Source organism: Eptatretus burgeri, chromosome 2 (genome assembly GCF_056783735.1).
Source record: "Eptatretus burgeri isolate ZD-2024b chromosome 2, Ebu_testis_v1, whole genome shotgun sequence".
Lineage (NCBI taxonomy): Eukaryota > Metazoa > Chordata > Myxini > Myxiniformes > Myxinidae > Eptatretus > Eptatretus burgeri.
In genome coordinates, this window is record NC_140962.1 from 77915474 (window position 1) to 77936812 (window position 21339).

Below are 21339 nucleotides of genomic sequence, written 5' to 3' on the forward strand. Positions count from 1 at the left end.
CAATTTTTATCAACTACCTTTTACAATAACTGTTTTTACAAATAGGATGTTTATTTAATGGTCCTAAATTCTGGAAGTCTTTCAAATCACATGTTAAATACATGAATAGCTTGAATGGATTAGAAAGAAAATTTGAAAATATATATCAAGTTCATATTGTTTAATTCATCAATAAGTCACTGAGTCTTTGAATTAATATAATTTACTTCATAACTCATATTCCACATGTATATTTAGAACATACTAAAATTATTGTGTGTTGCTTTTGTATCCTTTGTACTTGTTTGCATTATTCTATCTTTTTCTTTTTAATTACCTTTCTTCACTGTTTAAGATGAAAATATTATTTTTACCGTTTGCTTGAAATGTGGAAATAGACGACAACTACTATGATGACAATGACTACTACTACTACTACTACTACTACTACTACTACTACTACTACTATTACTACTACTACTACTACTACTACTATTACTACTACTACTACTACTACTACTACTACTACTACTACCACCACCACCACCACCCCTAACAGCTTCACTTATCCCCCAACACTTTAGTCATTCTGTAAAGGAGAGTAGATCACGGAATCTCCTCATTCGCTTTACTTTGGCCTCTGCAAGACTTGCAGTAGTAGGTATACAAAACCAGAAAAGAAGAGATTGAAAGTGATTTGGTGCTGCATAGTTGTGCACACTTGCGAATTTTATTATGCTCACATATCATTTCAGAGTTAACGGAGACACAATATTCCTCAACTATTGGGTGGTTTAAAGAAATTTGGACCACAAATGATGCTCTTTGAAGTATCACCCCACAAGCTTCTTGGCTTTTACTTGTCTGACACGATTATTTTTGTACATATGGTACTTTATTTCAGTCTCTCTTCCTCCTTATCTGTCTTGGTAGTGAATGATGTCTTCCTGAGCTTTCCTGTGCCCTGAGCACAAGTCTGTAAAGCCATTCTAACAAAAGTACTACTACTACTATTACTACTACTACTACTACTACTACTACTACTACTACTACTACTACTACTACTACTACTACTACGACTACATTATAATGATGAGAAATTATTAACGACTACAAAAATTATTTCAACTTTGTGCTGATATTTACCATGCCTGTCCTTCATCAAAACAGCATCTGTAACCTCTCCTGGCTTGCCCACTCCAGCTGCATTTACAGCACGGACACAGAATCGGTAAAGTTTTCCTTCCGTCAGTCCGGTCACAATGTATTTTTTTCCACGCACTTCCCCGTCCTTCACCTGAAAGAACATCAAAGGATAAAATGGTTGCAATCATGATAAACATGCCAGCCATTATTCCAATACAAATTTTAAAGTACTGTATTGTATCGATAATTTTCCCAATATGTTATGTTTCAAGACAATTCATTCTATCTGGATTATAATTTAAAAAACCGAATGATGTTGTACCTTTTCCCATTGATCAGTTCCATCTTCTTTATATTCTACAAAATATCCGGTGATGCGAGAGCCACCATCCTTTTCTGGTGGAGTCCATTCTATGTCAACAGTTGACTTGGTCCAATCATAAACCACTGGAGTTGGTGGACCAGGTGGAGCTGTCAAAAAAAATCACAAGGTTTGCATCACTGTTTTGTGCTCCTCAAATTTTCTTGAAATTCCAAAGGAAATTAAGTAGTGATGATTTGTTATTTGAAAGCTTGTTGTAATCAATTTTAAATAGAAAACTGATCATGTATTGCATCAATTACCCTGCTTACAGAAATGTATTGTTGAAATCTGACACCTAAAATAAACAAGAGCTAGAATTTCTTTGCAAAACATGTCCCCTACCGATGTGATATTTTGTAAGTCTAAAAAGGCAGAAAGGATTCTGAAAAATTGAAGAAACGCCCTGAAACTCGAACTTGTTCTGTAACTTATCATAATAAACCCAGGTACCAAGTTTCAGTTGAATATATTAAAGGGTATGGGAAAAAAGATTGAAAAACCACAGGTGGGACGGATGGACGGACAGACAGACGGAGAGCAAACCTATAATCCCCTCTGGTGAAATCAGTAGAGGACTAATAATTCATCAGTATTATGGTGGAATCTATGATTACTAATCATTAAGAACAACTTAATTTAATAACACCAAAGTGATGATGTATAAACAGTATTCATCAGCACTGTATTCAATTATAAAATTCCAGGCAATAAACAATAATAATTTAAATTATTCATACTTCAAAAGAGTATTGACCTAATAATACACAGCCACAGTAAATAACAACTTACAAATTGGGTCTCTGACTATGATAGGGTCAGAGGGGACGCTTGGAGGTCCAGCACCAGCAGCGTTTATTGCAATCACACGGAAGATGTACTCAGAGCTACTAATGAGGTCAGTGACGTGATGTGAGATTCCCAGTGGCATTTGACGGATAGGGTCACGGTTCAAACGAGTCCAGCGCTTTCCAGAGGTCTCCTTGCGTTCCAGCCAATAGCCAGTGACTGGCGATCCTCCATCGTATTCGGGCTCCTCCCAGTTGACTGTCAGGGAGTTGCATGTTACACTACTAATGGTTGGCTTGTCACATGGACCAGGAACATCTGTGGGTATAGAAAAGTACTCCAATGATTATGTAAATATTTTAAAACTGCCTTAATTTAAGAAAGCAGACAATCTAAATGAAGCTAATTATTCTATTCAGACTGCCTTATTGCTAAAAAATTTTTTTGAATAAACATGATTTATGTAAAATAATTAATGTTTTATACTTTTATGTGGAGTGATTTTTGTGAAATTGACAGTTATTAAACTTCAAAATACATATCTATGTTTTTAAAGAGCACAGGGAAAAAGTATAAAACAAAGGGAAAAAAGTATTTTAAAAAAGGTGTTTTGAAAGGAAAGAAACAAATAAATAGCAGGGTACAAAGAGACCACAATAGACAAAAACTTTTATCCATCTACAAGAGTGAGGCTCATGGAAGAACAAGGTTGAATCGAGAGCGGGGATACAGGGAAACAAACGGCAAGGGGAAAAATGAAAAGGAAAGGAAGAGAGAGGGGCAGAAGGAAACACTGAAATGAGCAAGTAAGAGGTCGAGTTAGGAAGAGTTAATGGGGTAATTAAAACCATGGGTCATGATGGGGGATGACACAAGGTGGTGGTGCACTGCCTGCTTGAAACCCTGGAGGGAAGACTGAGACAGAATAGCCTCTGAAAGGCAATTCCATAGATGGGAGAAGTGAGGAATAAAAAAAGTTGAGGTTGGAGGAAGAATGAGCAAGGGAAGGAAACATCCAGAAAAAATACCGTCTGAGCCCAGAAAGTGACGTTTTACACCTGCAGCAAAAAATAACTCTGGAGTGCAACACAGCAATGAGAAGCCAAATCACTTCCTCTTTTCCCTTTTTTAATGTCTTTCGGAATCACATAACCACCCGTTACACTCAATGTTGTCCCACAGAGACTGAGGAACCTTTGTATATTCATTTTCGTTCTGTATATGGAAAATAGATATTTATTTAAATGTAGTAGGTGTGATTACGACAAGATCATCCACCGTTTGAACGAGCAAGTGCCATCCAAGCTCTGTCCCTCCGCCCTCTGATAGGGGCACCATACATTTAATGTAGAACAAGAGTACCGATTTAGTTAATTGGTTATACAGAAGTTAAAAAAGAAGAAACTTTAATTTGAGACAAATATATATGACAACAGATATTGAAATTAGTTAAACATGTGCACTTACTGTAAAGGTTTCTGGCAGTGCTTGGCTCACTATCCAGTGGGTCACCGATACCATACTTGTTCTGAGCCCGAATACGGAACATGTAATCATGACCCTCCATCAATTTTGGCACTGTATATGTACAATCCTTCACAGTATTTGAAACTGGTAACCAAGTCGTTCTGTTTGCCTCTCGTTTTTCAATAACGTAGTTCGTAATCTTGCTGCCTCCATCATCTTCAGGTGGTAACCAAGAAATTGTAATGCTATCTGCCGTGACCTTGTCAAACTTAATTGGACCAGTTGGTGGTCCTGGGCGACCTATGGGAACGACAAGAAAAGATTGACAAAAACTGTTGTCAAAGAAAAATAAGAGAAACGGTTTACATCAGAAAATGTTATTTCCACAAGAATCTTGAGACACACACATTACAAAGACAAAACATCATCAATAAGAAACAATTAAGTTTGTGTTATGAAGCAGGAAGTTACTGTACCAAGGACGTTCAAACGGGTCTGCTTGGTGACTTTGCCATGGTCATTAGCAGCAGTGAGGAAATAAAGGCCACTGTCCCTCCGCAGTGACTGTTCGATATCCAGGGTGCAAGAATCCTCAGTGACGATCTTGTTCACGTGCTGGTCATATTGCACCTCGACCTTCCGCTCAGGCTTTTTAACTGGAGCTTTTTCCCAAGTGAGCCTTGGAAATGGTACCCCACCCACTTTAGCTCTAACCCGCACAGTGGTCTCCTCTTCAGCTTCAATGTACTCAACCAGCTCAATTGAAGGAGGACCTGAAAACAAAAAGTAAGGAGTCTTTATTTGTGAAGCAAAACATTAATATCAATTCAACCAAAGTCATTAGGCATCAATAATGTCACAAAAATGTATAATATTCACATACATGTTTGGTCCTTCACAGTGATAGGTCCCAAGCTTGCGGAAGGTCTGCTTGGGCCTGCGTCGTTGACAGCTTTCACTCTAAATTCATAGTCATCACCCTCATTCAGATCTTCAACAGTGAAGCATGTTTCCTCCACATCACGCTTATTGGCTTGACGCCAGGCATCTGTTTTCTTGCCTTTTGGGTCAATCTTTTGGTATTCAACGATGTAGTGTGTCACTGGTGATCCACCATCACTTCTTGGTGGTTTCCAAGTCAGATGTACTGTATTTTTCGTGATCAAACCAGGTTTAAGCTTTATTGGTGGATCAGGAGGGCCTACAGAAAGAGGACACATGCAACAGCTTGAAGGAAAAATTAATGCAAGAATTTAATATTGTTAAGCACTTCAGTGTGGGCTCTAATCGAGAAATGAAATGTGTTCAAAATAATATATTCAGGCAATGAGTTATCTCCTGACCCATAATCCTGAACATGCAAATGTTCTGTTATAAAAAACAGTAAATATTTCTGATGATGAAATAAAGGCCATTAAATCGATTTCATCCTCAGTTGAAAGGTCAGATTTCGAAAGGAATCTGAGTAAAACAATTCATGAGTATCATGCTAAAAAAACTAAATTATATCATAAAAAATATAAAAACTTACTTATTGGATCCCTGGCTCTTGTTCTTTGGATTGTGTCCACAGGAGGTCCAATGCCATAATGGTTCTCAGCTCGAACACGGAAGAAGTATTCTTTTCCTTCCACAAGGTTTGGCACCAGAAATGATGTAGCAGCACATGCCGTGTTGACTTTCATCCAGGATTTAGCTTCCACATCTCTCTTTTCAATTATATAGCTCTTTATTTTGTCTCCACCATCATTGTCAGGGGGCTTCCAAGAGACCTTACAGCTGCTCTTTGTGATATCACTAACCTTGAGTTCTTTCGGAGGCCCTGGTGCATCTGTAATATAAATATCGTGGTACATTATATTTTGTCCATTTTTGTTATTATGCCATCAAGACATTATGAAGCATGACAAACTTGTGATTACATGTTACGCATGCTTACCTAGAACATTGACTCTGACGTGAGCAGTTTTTTGTCCAGCTTTGTTCTTAGCGGTGATGATATATTTCCCTGTATGTGCTCTAATGCATTCCAAAATGGTCATAGTGTATTTATTGTCCACTTTATCCATCTGGATAAATGAAATAACAACCAAATCATGTTAAAAAAAAGTTAGGATGTGAAATTTGAATGACTAAACAACATTTCTTTTATGAATAAAACACTATGAAAGCAACTTACAAACAACCCTAAATGATCATTACATCAATTCGGCTATTTATTAATTTATTATGACATGGTGATTGCAAATATGCAAAATTTTCATCTTTAAAATGTTTATTAGTTCAGCTGACCTTTGCTTCTTCTGGAAGAATATGACCACTTTCCTGAAAAGAAATATGAAAGAAACAAAAATGTTTTTCTCAACATCATCCACATTAATTCTACATTTTAATTTCACATATGTGGTCAGTTTTAAAGTTAATTGTGCAAGATATCTTGTCAAAGTTGCTTTCTTGGTAAAATACGAAAATAAAAAGAAGTCATAACTGTTAGAAAATCATATGAATTTGTGATTGTAAAAGTAAGCAAGTTCTGTTAATACCATTGTAAATTTCTTTGCTTCACCCTCAAAATCCCAAATTGTCTTGGGAGTTGGGCGGCCAGTAACAGTGGCAGGAATCTTGATGGTGTTTCCAGCCCGAATATAAATAGCATCACGTGTTGCAAGTTCCAAAAGTATTTCGGGCTCCTCTGCAGTAAGAAAGAACATAAGCCCGATGGTTTTGTAAATATCGTCAAATTTACAACACATAAATATGTGAACCTTCCATCGATTGGATTTATCCATACAATCATAGAACACATGAATCTAACATTCTTTGATTTTTACCTTGGATTTCTTTGACCTGAATCTCTGGAGTCATGTGACTGGGATCTGATGGACCTGCAGCATTTACGGCACGAACCCGGAAGCGGTACTTCTTCATTTCCTGCAGATTTGGCACAGTGCAGCTGCATGAGGTGATGAGCTTGTCTGGATCTGTAGCCTTTTCCCATGTGTCCGAACCTTCTTCTTTCATCTCGATGACATATCCTTTAATAGGACTTCCACCATCCACCAAAGGTGGTTTCCAAGAGAGAGAGACTGTTGTCCTCGTTTTGTCCAAAACCTCTGGGCATGTAGGTGGTCCAGGAATAACTGTGACATAAAATAAGAAAATTTAATTGATTTGTCCATTGTATTTTTGCATACGTTGCAATTGGGATTAAAGTGACGATAAGTTAATGTTATCTTTGACAACCTAAGAAAAGCAAAAAGGAACAATTTTAATCACAATTGCTCAATGCCTAACTAAGAACTGATCTTTTGAACTAAATTAATGCTGCAAAGTTATTATTAAAAAAAAAACACTTGCATATTGGGTCAACAGCTGTTGTCGGGTCTGAAGGTTCACTCGGTGGACCAACACCAGCAATGTTCATGGCTGATGCACGGAACAGATAAGTGACACCCTCAATTAGGTGCAAGACATTGTACTGAAGTCCCTTCACAGCAGGTTGGGTAACTGGAGCACGGTTTACACGTGTCCAGTAAATACCATCAGATTCCTTTTTCTCCAACCAGTATCCCGTGATAGGTGAGCCACCATTGCTCAATGGAGGCTCCCAAGACACGAGCATTGAGGATCGCGTTACATTTGAGACAATTGGCTTTGACGGAGGCCCAGGCACATTGTATGGGTCTTTGGCGATAACCTTTTCGGATGGACAGCCATCGCTAATTCCATATTTGTTTTGTGCCTTCACACGAAACTGGTACTCATCGTTTGTGTTCAGCTTTGTGACCTGCAAAACAAAGAGAATGAAGTTTGTCTAAATACAGCACTACTTGGAAAATTTGATGTTTGTACAGATATGATGCATTGAGCAGTTCTCTGGAACACTAAATTGTTAGTAATTTTGTTTTAAAATGTTTATTGAAAAGGTTAATTTGACTGAATCAACTTTGCATGCACATAGTTTTTTGATTTTGATCATACTCCTCCCCACTGCCCAAACTAAAATTTTAATATCTACAATTTTTGTAATGCCTTGTGTATATTCCTTATGATCTTCTGTCTCCTTAAACTTATTTCCTTCTTTTCACTCCAAGAATACTACCTTACATTTTTTTCTCTTACAATTTTTTTTTTTTACTCCTTTTTGAGATTTTATCTTCTCATTTCATTAACCCCTCACCCATTGTCTCCACCCTTTTCCACCTCATCTATGTGTGCATAATCAATAGAGCTAGGCTTTTCAGATATGCTCAAAAACTAAATAATGATGTAAAAAATAAGAGGATCATAAATTATAAGAACTGGTCCTTTGCCATCATTATCTTATTACAACAATTCGATAGAAGACAAGAATAGCTTTTAAAATTCATATATTTATGATGGAACGGTAGAAATTTACTCTGGATGCATTTTACATTGAAACACTATAAAATTTGAGACCTCTTTTCTCCGACAAAGAACAGATTCTCTGGGAGACTTGAAAAATTGTGCAATCTAGCATTAAAAAAGAAAATCCAATTTGAGTTCAGTTGAAAAAATAAGCTTATCTGCACACAACACAATATGGAGGTGAAAACTGTTCTCATTATATTTTTGAAGGAGTCAACTGATGAAGTCGCTGGAGGCATTATGTTTCCGGGTTGTCCGTCCATGCTAATTTTCATTATTTTCTCTGCAACCACTTATCCGATTGACAGATTTTCACCATATGAGCGACGACTCATGTAGAATATTTTAATGATAATGACGTCAAAGGTCACGTGGTGTGGCAGCCATGTTGGAAAAAGGCAAAACGTTGGACTTCGATCTGCATCTCCAAACACGCTCAGTGGAAAAAAATGAAACTTGGCACATGTGAATGATTAAGGCAAGATGGTTAGGATTATTGTGACATATAACTTATCAAGTATTGGGAGAGGTTTTTTCATAATTGTAGTTTTTTTTCATTTTTGTCATTCTCGTCAAAAGTTTATTGTTTTCATAAGGATATGAATTTTAATGACCAAAAGACATCATACAGCCCTGCATCATCCATTATAATGATGATTGCCTTCATTCATTGATAATTATTGCTGAAATCCCTTCGGATTAATGGTTAAATGTGGTATTAAAATCAGAATGCACCAGTACCTTAAATCTGCGCAGAATGATGGAATCAGTAACAACTTCCCAATCTTCCTTTTTCTTGCTGGCATCACGTTTCTCAACAATGTAATTTGTGAGTTCACTACCACCATCATCTTCTGGAGCATCCCATGTCAAATTACAAGAATCAGCTGTGGTATTTGAAACCACCAGATTACGAGGTGGACTTGGTTTATCTGCAACAGGATGTCAAAAGTGGCAAATACTGTCAGTAATGGGAGGCATAAAGTTCTATCTTCACCTGAAGATAACATTACAAAATTGTTATACAATTATAAACCAACATTGACAAGTTGTATGAATACCTGAAAAATAACAACAAAACACAATCTAGGTTAGAATTTCTGCTCCAGAGTATAAGCCGATATAAAAATCATTTTGAGCTGCAGATACAACTCTCCACATTGATCTTGGTGTAAATCTACATTCTTGGCAGCATAGCAATTGGCCAATATTTCTCATATTTTTGAAAGAATAATACACCTCATAAGTTCTCAAACCAGGTTTTTCATGCAACTTAATTATGATGTCTATATAAAATAATGATTATAATTATTATGATAATTATAAAGATGATAAAAATAGGACCACTGGACCTGTAGCTTATCTGAGCCCTGACCTCATGTTGGAACCAAAATTTGGAAGCATTCTGACTGGTGGGTCTGGAGAGGAAAGTTTTCGAAGAAAGTTGAGTGATTTTCCCAAACATTTACTAAATCCGCTATGTTGACACACTTCCGGTCATGTGATCGGCATGATCTTCACAATTTAACATCATAACCATCTCCTAATGCTGTAACACAAATTTGGTAGCATTATGACTGGTGGATCTGGAGAAGAAGATTTTCAAAGAAATTTACTAAGTTGGCCATTTTGACCGACTTAAAATCACATGACTGGAACGAGCTTTGCAATCCCTGTTACCAGTCAGGAGAATACCGTTGCTGTCAAATTTCAGCTGGATCGGCCCAGCGGTTTGGCCGGAGAAGTCGAAATAGAAGATGGACAGATGAAGGGACAGACGGACGGACAGTGCATGATGACAATACCTTATCTGGAATTTAAATTCAAAATAAGTAATAATAATCCCTGACAAATTACACATATTCATGCTGTCTCTTCAAAAGGACCGTCTGACAAACCCTACCATCTAGTTCCTAAGCAAACCACTTGAAGAGGTTAAATCACTCAAACATTTTGGCCTCACGATCAGACATGATCTTTCTTGGGCAGACAATATTTCCAAGATGGCCTCCAAAGCTAACCGCTCACTGGGCATCGTTTGTCATGCAAGCTCTTTCCACAATTGGCAAATCTGAATTTTTGACAACCTACAAGGCCTTCATTCGCAGATTGATGGAGTACTACTCTTCCCTTTGAGGTGGCACCACTGCCTCACACCTTGTCTTTATTGATGCTATGGAAATTGCAAGGCCCTCAAAATAATTGGGATCCCCCATTACAAAGCTGAGTGTCTAGGCCGTTGTTTTCTTATCACAGGCAAGTTGGTAGCACCTCTGTATTCCACAAACTGACTCCTTTTTCGCCTTGTATCCTCTGCCCTCCCTTGGCTCTATCCCTCCCAGGTTTCTGCAGGGTGCACACGGTCTGTCAGTAACCCTCTTGTTAAACTCCCAAAATCCAGGCTCACTGCTCACCTCCACTCATTTGTTCCTCTTTTCTCATGCCTGTGGAACCAATTTCCCCAGTCTGTTCAGTCCCATTCTTCCATTTGTTAACACAAAACCTTCAAGACAGATGTTCTCCACGACTTCCAGTCACCCCTCAAGCATACTCATGATATCTTCTACCGCCAAATGACCCCATTCCCAAGCACTCTCTTTTTCCAGGTGATTGGAATTTTCCCCAATTCTCTTAACTTTTTGTTTGCTATTTGCCAGTTGGTTTGTTCCTTTTATGTTTCAACCCCACTTTCCCATTCCTTTTCTTGCTGTGTTTCATTCATCTTGTGTGAAGCTTGTTCACCCCACGTGTCCTTCTCCCCATCCCCTTGACCTCACTCTCACTCTCATTTCTACTCTGCTGTTGGTGTTTCCCCTTTCCATTTTCTTCCATTCTATTTTGCTCGAGCTCTTCCATGAGCCTCAAGCATATATACAAAAAAGTAATATCTGCAAATACCTTTTTTTATTGTACCTCAGTATTTTTTGATGAATATTGTACCCATAAAATAATTGCCATAATGAAAAACAATCATTAAAAGAAAATAGGAAACCACAAAAGTGAGAGACACTAATTACTCACCAAGAACAGTCAGTTTTATTCCTTCTGAAGAAAATCCATATTTATTGGTGGCCGTCAGAGTGTAAGTGTCTGTGTCTTGTCGTTTGCTTTCTGGCATGGTGAGTATCACTGAAGTGAGTTCCCTTGTTAGCCTTTCAGATGAAAATTTCATGCCTTCCATAGTCATGGGTAAGTCTTTCTCTCCTTTCTGCCACTGTTGTTGCGGTTCAGGAAGACCGGTGACATCAAAAGGTAATTCCACCTTCTCCCCAGCCTTAACGATGAGGTTGTTTCCTCTTACCCTTATCTTCAGTGTCACAACTGGTGGAACTGTAAAATATATCAGAAAGATAAAGTGAAACTCAAAACTCAATCAAAGCAGGTAAAACAGAGATGCTCCAAATGCCACAGAAGAGTATGTTGTATATTTTTTAGATACATAATTGCATGAAAATATAGCAATGCATTTTGGAATATCAATTCTACAGTAATACAACAATAACATGTTGCTATATTTATTCTGAGAAAGTGGAAATAATTATTGCTCTCCATTTGTTAACAATATAATTTGCAATGCTCTGAAAGTTTTCGACAGATATCTGCTACTTTACAAATAACATTGCTTGCAAATGAACTCATAAATTAAATGGTAACTATTATACAATGCATTTATAATGAATGCATTGATTATACAACATATTATTGCCATTTGTTGTTCAAATAATCTACCTCAACAGCTCAATAAAATTGTCACATTTTCGAGAAAGATATCAAAGGAAATAAATTTACAATAAGAGCACTCACTCTCATCATCCGCCACGATTACAGATACTGGATGACAAGGTTCACCCTCAGCAATGTCATTCACAGCCCTCACACGGAACTCGTACTTCTGCAGCTCCATAAGATGGCCTACAGTGAACTTCAGGTCATGGCACAAAATCGGGTTGACTCTCTCAAATTTTGGCTCATCATGGCGTTTCTTTTCAATGATGTAGCCAGTTACAGGAGAACCTCCATCTGTACGTGGAGGTTTCCATGACAGTGTGACAGATGAGTTTGTCTTCTCTTCAGCTTCGAGTCGTTCTGGCGCACCTGGAGGACCTAGATAACGTTGTTCGGAGAAAATAATTATGTTTTGGTGATCACTCGTACATTTCATGATCAACACTTAAGTGAAATGTCTTGGTATGCAATACAAGCAAAAAGATGATTGTGACTTTTGTAAGATGGTGACAATATCCAATTCAACATGTAAAAGATACTCCAAATTGAATGTGGTTGATGTCTTTAATTATACAGACATGAGAACATCTGTATAATCAAAGAAATCTGCCAATAACCACATTAAATTTGGAGTAGCTATTACATGTTGATGATATTACACGATGTAAAAAAATGAATCTGCATTTTAGTCTGTTTGTTTAATGATGCATTTGTTTTAACATATCATACAGGCCAGCATATCATATTAAAATTGCATTCCTTTATGAATACCGATAATGCTTTAAAAAGAGTATATTGCTTGCATACCTTTTGGGTCGACAATTTTTATGGGCCCAATATCCACAGGTGGGCCACAGCCATATTTATTCTTTGCCATGACTCGGAATAACAATTCGCTGCCTTCTAATAAGTTGACAATGTCACACTTGGACAAAGGCACCTCAAAGGGAGAGCGCCAAATGTGCCTGTTGGCATCTCTTCTTTCAACAACATAACCAATGATGTCACTTCCTCCATTATCCAGAGGTTCTGACCAATTGAGCAGAGCCATCTTTCTTGTGACAACAACAGGCACAAGATCTAGGACTGGTCCTGGGACATCTGGATGGTTTCAGGGAAATAAAACAAATGAGGAATTTGCAAACAGAGTTGTACACAAAGTGACACATAAGAAAATAAATTATTCAGAAAAAGGTTACACATCCACAATAACATAACACTTGATTTAAAAAATGGTTCACATAATATAATTTGTTATACATAATAAACATTTAATGTTTATGATTATTGATCTGTTAGCATTGTCTTCTTCCTCATACATTATTCGAGTAACTTGTAATTTATCCTCCAGTGCTGCTTGCCCCTTTTGCAATACATTAGTTAAATTTGCTATTTACTCTACGCAATGAATTTCCACGTAAGATTATTATTGTTGTTTGGGTAATTCAGTTAGCGTGTGTATAAAGCCTGAGAGATAATGCATGGAGTCAGTGCAGCTGCGGGATCAGTGAGGGAAAAAAAATGGCATTCATCTCATAAAAAAAACTATTTTTGTGATGTAAATGTAAATGTGTAATTGTGTTATTTTATCAATATTTGGGAAGATGAATTATTTTGTAATTTAGTGATTAATTCTAGCTCCAGTGTGTTGGTGGAATTAGGTTAATCCTTTGAGGTAGTTTTAAAAGACTGGTCACTGGGAAGAAAGCAGCGGCATGACTTAAGAAGGAGCAAAAGACTGATAAGTGCAACTAGGTAGCTTTATTATGGATCTATTGCTTAGTTTCTGTTAAAAATACACACAGATGATGAATCCCACCCAGGGGAAGATTCATTGGCATATGAACGGCGAGATCTATATGCCAAGCTTAAAGCCATACTATAATTAGGAACAAACCAAAAAACAAGATACAATTCCTCCATCTGGTTTATCATATTTAATCAAGTCACAGTTTTGGATGAAAACGTGACCAAATTTTAGAAGTATGACATTTTGTTTTCATGAATAAACAGGTGGTACAATTGTACATATAGTTTGGCCAGGGAGGGAATGAGGCTATATCCAGGACGCCAAAATATTGTCCACCAGCATCTAGTTTTCGTGATAACATAACACAAAATTTATTTTCTACCACTGGTTTTAATGCGTTAATATCCATTTTATCTCATGCTAGGCCATCCTACCGTTTAGCCTGTGTTCTGGAGGAGGTCTTTCCCAATACAAGCATGTGGTTGGAGAAAGGAGCCACAGAGTACGTTGGTGTTAGCAAATGCATAATGGACTGGGATTCATTTATGAATTCAACCTGCTAGTTGCATTATTATTGGGTGCAGCTGTGTCAGTGATGCATATTCAGGCAAGAATAAATGGATTCAGGTCAGTGTGCCAGTGATAACTCACCTCTTATTCAGGAAAGACACCATGGGATATTTAATGTTCACCAACTAATGCTTGTGGATGGAACACCTCCATTTTAACATGCATTCAATAGACGGTGAATGCAAACACCAGGAGGACAACTTGTAGCAGGGCTGAGATTCGAACCCAGGCCAGACAGCTCGGGAGTGAGTGCACATACCTCTCGGCTATTCTGCCAGCTAAGTAAACAAGTTATTCAGGCTGACTTCAAGGCTGGGAAGTCTACCCACATCTGGTGTTATAACACTATTACAGCGAAATTTGCGACAAGCTTAGTTTCCAGGTGATCAAGTTGTGAAGGTACCACCTTCACAGAAAAAAAATAATCTTCAAAATTATAATTATACAATATAAAAACAGCAATGTTGGTCCTCAATCCTTATTTATAGCTTTGTGAATCAAAGTTATAAGAACCTTCGAAAAAAACCAAGAAAGAAGGATTAAATTTTACAAACAATTGTTCCCAATAACCTTATACCAGAACTTATTGGAAACACACTCACCCATGACGTCCACAGACGTGTAAGCAGTCTTGGAGCCACAAATATTTCGAGCATTGCAACTGAATTTCCCATGGTCTGATCGTAAACAATTCTTGAGAATAATTTCTGTGTTGTTACCATCTTCAATAACCGTCACTCTCTTCTTGTCCACGTCATGCCCTTCTCTTTGCCAAGTTATTTCTGGGAATGGACGTCCAGTAACTGTGGCTGGGAGACGCAGTGTCTTTCCAGCCATTATCTGAACACCATTCTTGACAGAAATATCCAACTCGACTTGTGGAGGTTCTGTTTAAGGGTAAGGTTATAAATTTAGTTGTGTTAAAAAGGAACATGTAATGAAGAGTTCGATAATGTTAATTAAATTATATGAGACACTTGGAAAGGGATTTTATGCCCAGGCTCAATCGGTTATACAGTAAAGATGTAAAATTATTGTTGAAGCATAGTAAACCCTCCACATTATACAGCATAACAAAAATAATCATATTTTGACATGAAGTTTATTGCTCACTATATAATGTCAAATTGCAATGATTATTTTTTCTCGATGTCAAACACACTATCTACTCTTCAATAGTTTTCGTTAGGTGAAATAATTTTTCACGATAATGAAAGCATTGCTTAAAAGATTTTAAATGATTCCCACAGCATCATACCTCTCTTGTCCTTGACAGTGATAGCTTGAGTTTGACCAGGGCTACCTTCGCCAGCATCATTGACAGCAATGACACGGAGACGATAATCTCCACCATCTCGAACCTGTTTCACAGTGTACTTCAGATCTTTTATCAAGTGGGCAGTGGGACGAGACCACTCGTTGGTACCAATCAACTGCTTTTCAACATAATAGCCAATTATCTCTCCACCACCATCATAGACAGGAGGTTCCCAAACCACATCGATAGAGGTCGACGTCGTGTCAACCACCTTTGGTGTCGGTGGGCCAGGCGGTACTGCACACGAGTAGACAAAAGTTTTTCAGATAATATTTACGAAGCTGAGTTAAGAATGGAAAGTGAAGTTTAAGTGTGATAAATTCTCTGTGAGAAATGAGGATTTGAGTTGACAAGTTATGTTTCAATAGATCAGTCAATAACTCATCCATATACATTCAATAAAGTTCCACTGCAGAGAGACATAGTCATTCCAAAACTCACAGATAGGGCTGTGTGCTGTAGTGGGATCAGAGGGTGGGCTGAACTTTCCAGGCCCAGCCTGATTCACAGCACATACTCTGAAGAGGTATGTAAGGCTGTCCAAAAGCCCTTCAGCACAAATCTCACGAGCACTATGCAGGTTTCGGTTTACACGTGCCCAATGTGTACCTTGAACTTCTCGTTTTTCTATCCAGTACCCTATGATTGGACTGCCATTGTCTTTGGGTTCATTCCATGAAACATGCATACTCTTTCCTGTCACATCCTTAATATCAGGTTTATTGGGCGCATCCGGTGGTTCTGAAATGGAAAGGACAACATAATTTTAATTATCGGTTCACCTAAGACAAGGAGCAGGGTGAAATCACATGAAATCTTTTTGCTGTGCAAAATAACAGTTCAGAAGTTCAGTTCAGAAAAAATAACAGTTCAAAATAACAATATGTATGAATTGTTAATGTTGTGGCGGTATGTATTCTTTGGAGGGAATGAGAAAGCTGTGACATCATCTCCAATTTGAAGATGTGAACACTGAAGATGCCAAATAAACTCTCACAAGACAAACCATGGATGATCCTGGCCAAACTATAAATTCTCAATAAGGGTCAAATCTCATTGCCATCGTCCATATCCATCAAAGCAAAACAAATGAGGTTTTATGAACGGTGAGTCTCCAATCGGATCTTATATCGGTGCTGTTCAGGAGAAGATGTTGCAGCACATTGTCCCCTGTCGATGATGTTAAACGAGAGAAGAATGAGAATCGAATGGCCAACTTGATGCTGTTATCTTGTCGTTTTGAAGCATACTTAAAATAGTATATTGGTGTGATAAGGGTGGTCCAATGCCAATGGATATGGCTGTTTTTGTTGGCAGGGCACTACAACATTAATACATTAGAAGCAAGTTGTAGCATTTCAACCAAGGAGAAGCTTGTGGTTTGCCATTTGCATGATTATGGTGCATCTCGGTTTGGCAGATGTGATGTGATGCGATGGCATTACATGAATGGGTTTTCTTATCCACATTATAGTTAAAAGCAACAAAACAAAACAGGCTAGATTGTAAAAGCATTCAAAAAGCAAATCAGACTCATGGAGGCAATGGTTAAAGTGTCTGCTCTGACTCTGGGAGATCGGCGGTTCAAACTCAACCCTGGCCAAGTTATAACAAAGACTTTAAAAACGGGACTTGCTGATTGCTTCTTTGCCTGATGCTCAGCATTTAAAGCGGATAGAACATGGACAAACAACCATAGGTTGGCAACCATTGTGAAGACTTAATGGGCCTAATGGCCTCCTTCGATGTTGAAGTTCCTTTAAAGAGAACTCATTTTAATGCAATGCTTTTTGTAAAATATAAATTGTTATGAACAAAACATACATAAAATTACAGAGGAGTTGCTTAGCCAGAGCAATATAAACTCCAAGAAATGTGGAGTGATTCTCACTGCTGGCAGTTTCCATTTGTTTCATGGAGTGGGCAGAACCTTGTATTTTGTATCAACAAACTCCCCTGGCAACAAATTTGAAAAATATTTTGGCCATTTTAGAACATATTCTGTGAGAGAAGTCAAACTTACTCTCATTAACTTGGCGATCCTACTCCCAGTCTAAACATCAGCACATAATAATTGACACACACATGAACACCATCTGTCATGTAACTGTGAAAACATTAGGAAAAACAAAAGAAAACTTACCAAATGGGTCTCTAGCAATCATGGGCACTGAAATGCATGGTGGACCAACACCATACTTGTTTTCTGCCGATACTCTGAAGATATACTCTTTTCCTTCAATAAGGTTGGAGACTTTGGCCTTGCAGAACCTCAGTGTAGCACTGACATTAATCCAATCACTATCTGGCCGAGTGTTGTCTTTCTTTTCTAAAACATAATTGACAATCTCGCTTCCACCATCATCCTCAGGGGGTTCCCACAAGCACTTCATGGAGTTATTCCTCACCTCTTCAAATGTGAAGTTGATTGGTGGACCAGGTTTGTCTGAAGGATGAAAGCAAGAAAAATTAAATCATGTTGTAAATACATTGCAAAAAAATTTAAATACTAATTTAACTAAAACCAAACCAAATGATATTTCAAAATAGAATACCATCCCAAAAACCAAAAACCCGAAAGGAACGCCATTAAACAGGTAATGCTTACCTAGTACATTGACCTCACAGGATGCTTGTGCTGTGCCATGTTCATTTTCCACTATGATTGTGAATGTGCCATGATCAGAACGTAGGGAGTCACGAACATATAGCAGAGAATCAGTGGGCCAACTGTTATCAATGGTCAGCCTCTCACAAACAGTCAAGAAGATTTCATCTTTCTCTTCAGGCTCGTCCTTCTTCCTTCTTCGTGGAATCTTTAATTCACGCTTGCGAATCTCGGTTGGTTCGATTGTTGCGCCATTTCTTTTCCAGGTGATAGAGGGCTGTGGTGATCCCGAAAGTGTAGCTTCCAACTGTATCTCTAGCCCCTGCCGCACTTCCAGACCCTGCTGTAGGTTTGCCGCAAGATGGACCTTTGGAGGAACTGAATAGAAAGAAAAATGCAACATGATATTAAGAGAATAGCGATGGAAAACGTTCTGATCTACTTTGTATGAGTTGACCAAATTGAACAATGCCCCTTGTTAGCATACAGTTGCTTTCCCTATGCCAGAAGTATGCTTAAATGGTGTTATGCTACATCTAAGAACATTTACTCTTAATGTTATCCACTTTAGTTTTCAATTAAAAATAAAAAGCAGCAATACAACAAAAAGACAATTGTTTCAAATACATCACATCCAAGCTAGTTATACATGAAAGCAATTTTATATCACCTGCTTGTGACTATCAAACGATACAATAAAGCACTAACTCACTTGCTGGATCAACTGCTTTGATAGGCAGAGTTGGATGGGAAGGATCACTGACACCAGCAGAATTTTCAGCTTTCACTCTGTACTGGTATATTTTTCCCTTCTCCAGGCCTTTCACTGTGTATGTGAGGACTGGCACCAGAATATCGTTGCACCTTTCCCAAACATCACCATCTTTGGGTATCTTCTCAACGATATACCCTAATATCTTGCTGCCACCGTCAAACATTGGTGGTTTCCAAGTAAGTGTGATTGATTTTGCCTTCGGGTCGTGCGTTTCAACACTTATAGGTGGATCAGGTCGTTCTAAATTGTGGGATAAAAAGAGGTGTGTCAAAACCCAACATCATCAAACACTACTCAAAAATACCCAACAAATAGTGAGAAAGTGTGCTAGAAAATGCAAGAATATATGCAGTCCAGAGGGAGATTAGGTGCATTCGATTTTTGTCATGAAATACATCATATGTATGCAAACCACTTCCTTTAAAATATCTTGTTCAGGCATGTAACAAGTGCATTTTGGAAACAAACATGGTGTTCAGACTATGCAACATGACTGTAGACACCACTAAATAGGGAGACATTGTTTGCTGGCAATGCTCATGTCCAATGTTTCAGTCAATGTGTGATCTTCAACAATAAATAGGTCAGCTATCGGGTGCAGCCTCTGGATGCTGGTTGGATCATTTTCAGGGGGTGCGGTAGTGCCGCTGATGCAATGCCCGATGGTGATAATTCAACAGCTGACAGGGGCTCAAACTAAAGACTCTAAGATCTTCAGCTCGCAACCTTAACTGTAAAGCCAACATTAAGCTTATCAATAGGTTGATATAATCTCTGTTGAAGGTGACGTGTTGATCAAAATGTTGTACTTGAAAATCGTCAGTGGACAATATTTTCTGGGTTTGTGGTGCACCTGTGGTCATGCTGCATACATAGTATGAAGATGATTTTTGAACATGTTATACCAAGTACTTGTTGCATACTAGAAAGTACGGCATCAAAGAAAAGTGAGAAAAAAACATGGTCCACTGCAAAAGTAATCAAAATTACTTTCCACAACAATTAATGTCCAAGCTTGCAATTTTTTTTGTCAAATGCAAGCATTTTTTTTTCTTGAGTTCTCCTAATTGGTAAAAAGCAATGAAAGAGTAAACGTACGTTTGGGATCTTCCATGATGATTGGATTCCGGAGCTCAATGTTCTCCCCACCACCAATCTTGTTCACAGCACGCACACGGAAGTAGTATTCGGCATTTGGAATAAGTTCCTTCACTGTCCAGCTGATCTTGTTCTCCCCAGACATGACTGGGGTGTAAGTTCTCCGGCCAGCTTCTCTTCTTTCCAAAACATAGTGCAGGATGGGACTGCCGCCATCATTGTCTGGTGGCTCCCATGAGAGCTTGCAGGAAGTCTTGGTAATATCAGTGGCCTTCAGGTGCTTACAAAGCCCAGGTAATCCTGAAACCACCCATTAACAATTAAACCAAGAAAAAGAGCAATCGGAGATTGCAGACCCTCACCAGGTCTTGTTTTGTGTGGTGTTTGTGTAGTTTTGTGTCGTGTATTCTGTGTGGTGTTTGTGTACTGGTGTGTTACATAATTAATAAGAGACATAACAAGAACTGCCACTTTATAACTGCTGGCAGTGATGACTGGGTACCAAGATGTCCCAATGCAAAATATTAGGTTCATAAATAATCTTAAAATTGGAAATGACTTCTCTCCATTGTTGTCACAAATCCCTATGTGTGCATATCGCTTCCTCCAAAGATGGTTTATTACATCTCATAACTTTTACTGCATACAGTTATGACACTATAAAACCCCTTTTGACACATTTGACTCCTTCAACACTTTAGATACTGTAGACCAGACCCATTAGACTGCTTAAACCCCATGACCCTTTTAGACCCTTTAAAGTACTCTTTAGACCTGTTAAGACCCTTTAGACATTTACATCCTTTAGACCTTTTTTAGATGCTTCTTGACTTTACAAACCCATGACATGAGAGTAATTAGACCCTAAACTACTTTTGGAACATACCCTTTAGACCTTTAAGTCCCTTAGACCCAAAAGAGGCATATACCTTTGATCCCTTATGACCATTTTAACTCATCTGCAGTCCCTTTTGACATTTAGACTCCTAAAGACATTTTAAGACCCTTTCAACACTTTAGACCCATACACCCTTGAGACCTCTAAGACTCTTTAGACCCCTTTAGACCATTGTGACATACCTTTTAAACCTTTAAATCCTGTAGACCTTTATACCCCTGAATACTTTTTAGACTTTTAGACCCTTTAGACATTTATGTTATTTAGACCCCTTTAGACACTTTTAGATCCTTTAGACCTTGAACCTCTTCAGACCCTTTTCAGACCACTTGAGACCCTTTAGATCCTTTAGACATTTAAATCCTCTTGACCCTTTCGACACTTTAATGACTTTTGGAATGTATCCTTTAGACCCCTTTGACTCCACAGACTTTTAGACCCCTTATGACCATTTAAATCCCTATT

General features: G+C 38.1%; 1 protein-coding gene across 1 annotated transcript in view; it reads right to left on the minus strand.

Annotated features, from left to right (window-relative positions):
• The window catches only part of TTN (titin), a 405491-nt gene that overhangs the window by 84481 nt on the left and 299671 nt on the right, over positions 1-21339 (minus strand). The window contains exons 204-226 of the mRNA XM_085850585.1: positions 19977-20276; positions 18816-19118; positions 18104-18481; positions 17639-17941; positions 15937-16236; positions 15436-15732; positions 14780-15064; positions 12665-12958; positions 11936-12235; positions 11153-11461; positions 8873-9063; positions 7100-7529; positions 6574-6882; positions 6286-6434; positions 6035-6067; positions 5682-5811; positions 5274-5573; positions 4626-4943; positions 4219-4515; positions 3743-4042; positions 2279-2593; positions 1448-1596; positions 1126-1276 (exon numbers count right to left, since the gene is read on the minus strand). Coding sequence (XP_085706711.1) covers positions 1126-1276; positions 1448-1596; positions 2279-2593; positions 3743-4042; positions 4219-4515; positions 4626-4943; positions 5274-5573; positions 5682-5811; positions 6035-6067; positions 6286-6434; positions 6574-6882; positions 7100-7529; positions 8873-9063; positions 11153-11461; positions 11936-12235; positions 12665-12958; positions 14780-15064; positions 15436-15732; positions 15937-16236; positions 17639-17941; positions 18104-18481; positions 18816-19118; positions 19977-20276 — 6141 coding nt within the window. The remainder of the gene's footprint in view (positions 1-1125; positions 1277-1447; positions 1597-2278; positions 2594-3742; positions 4043-4218; positions 4516-4625; positions 4944-5273; positions 5574-5681; positions 5812-6034; positions 6068-6285; positions 6435-6573; positions 6883-7099; positions 7530-8872; positions 9064-11152; positions 11462-11935; positions 12236-12664; positions 12959-14779; positions 15065-15435; positions 15733-15936; positions 16237-17638; positions 17942-18103; positions 18482-18815; positions 19119-19976; positions 20277-21339) is intronic.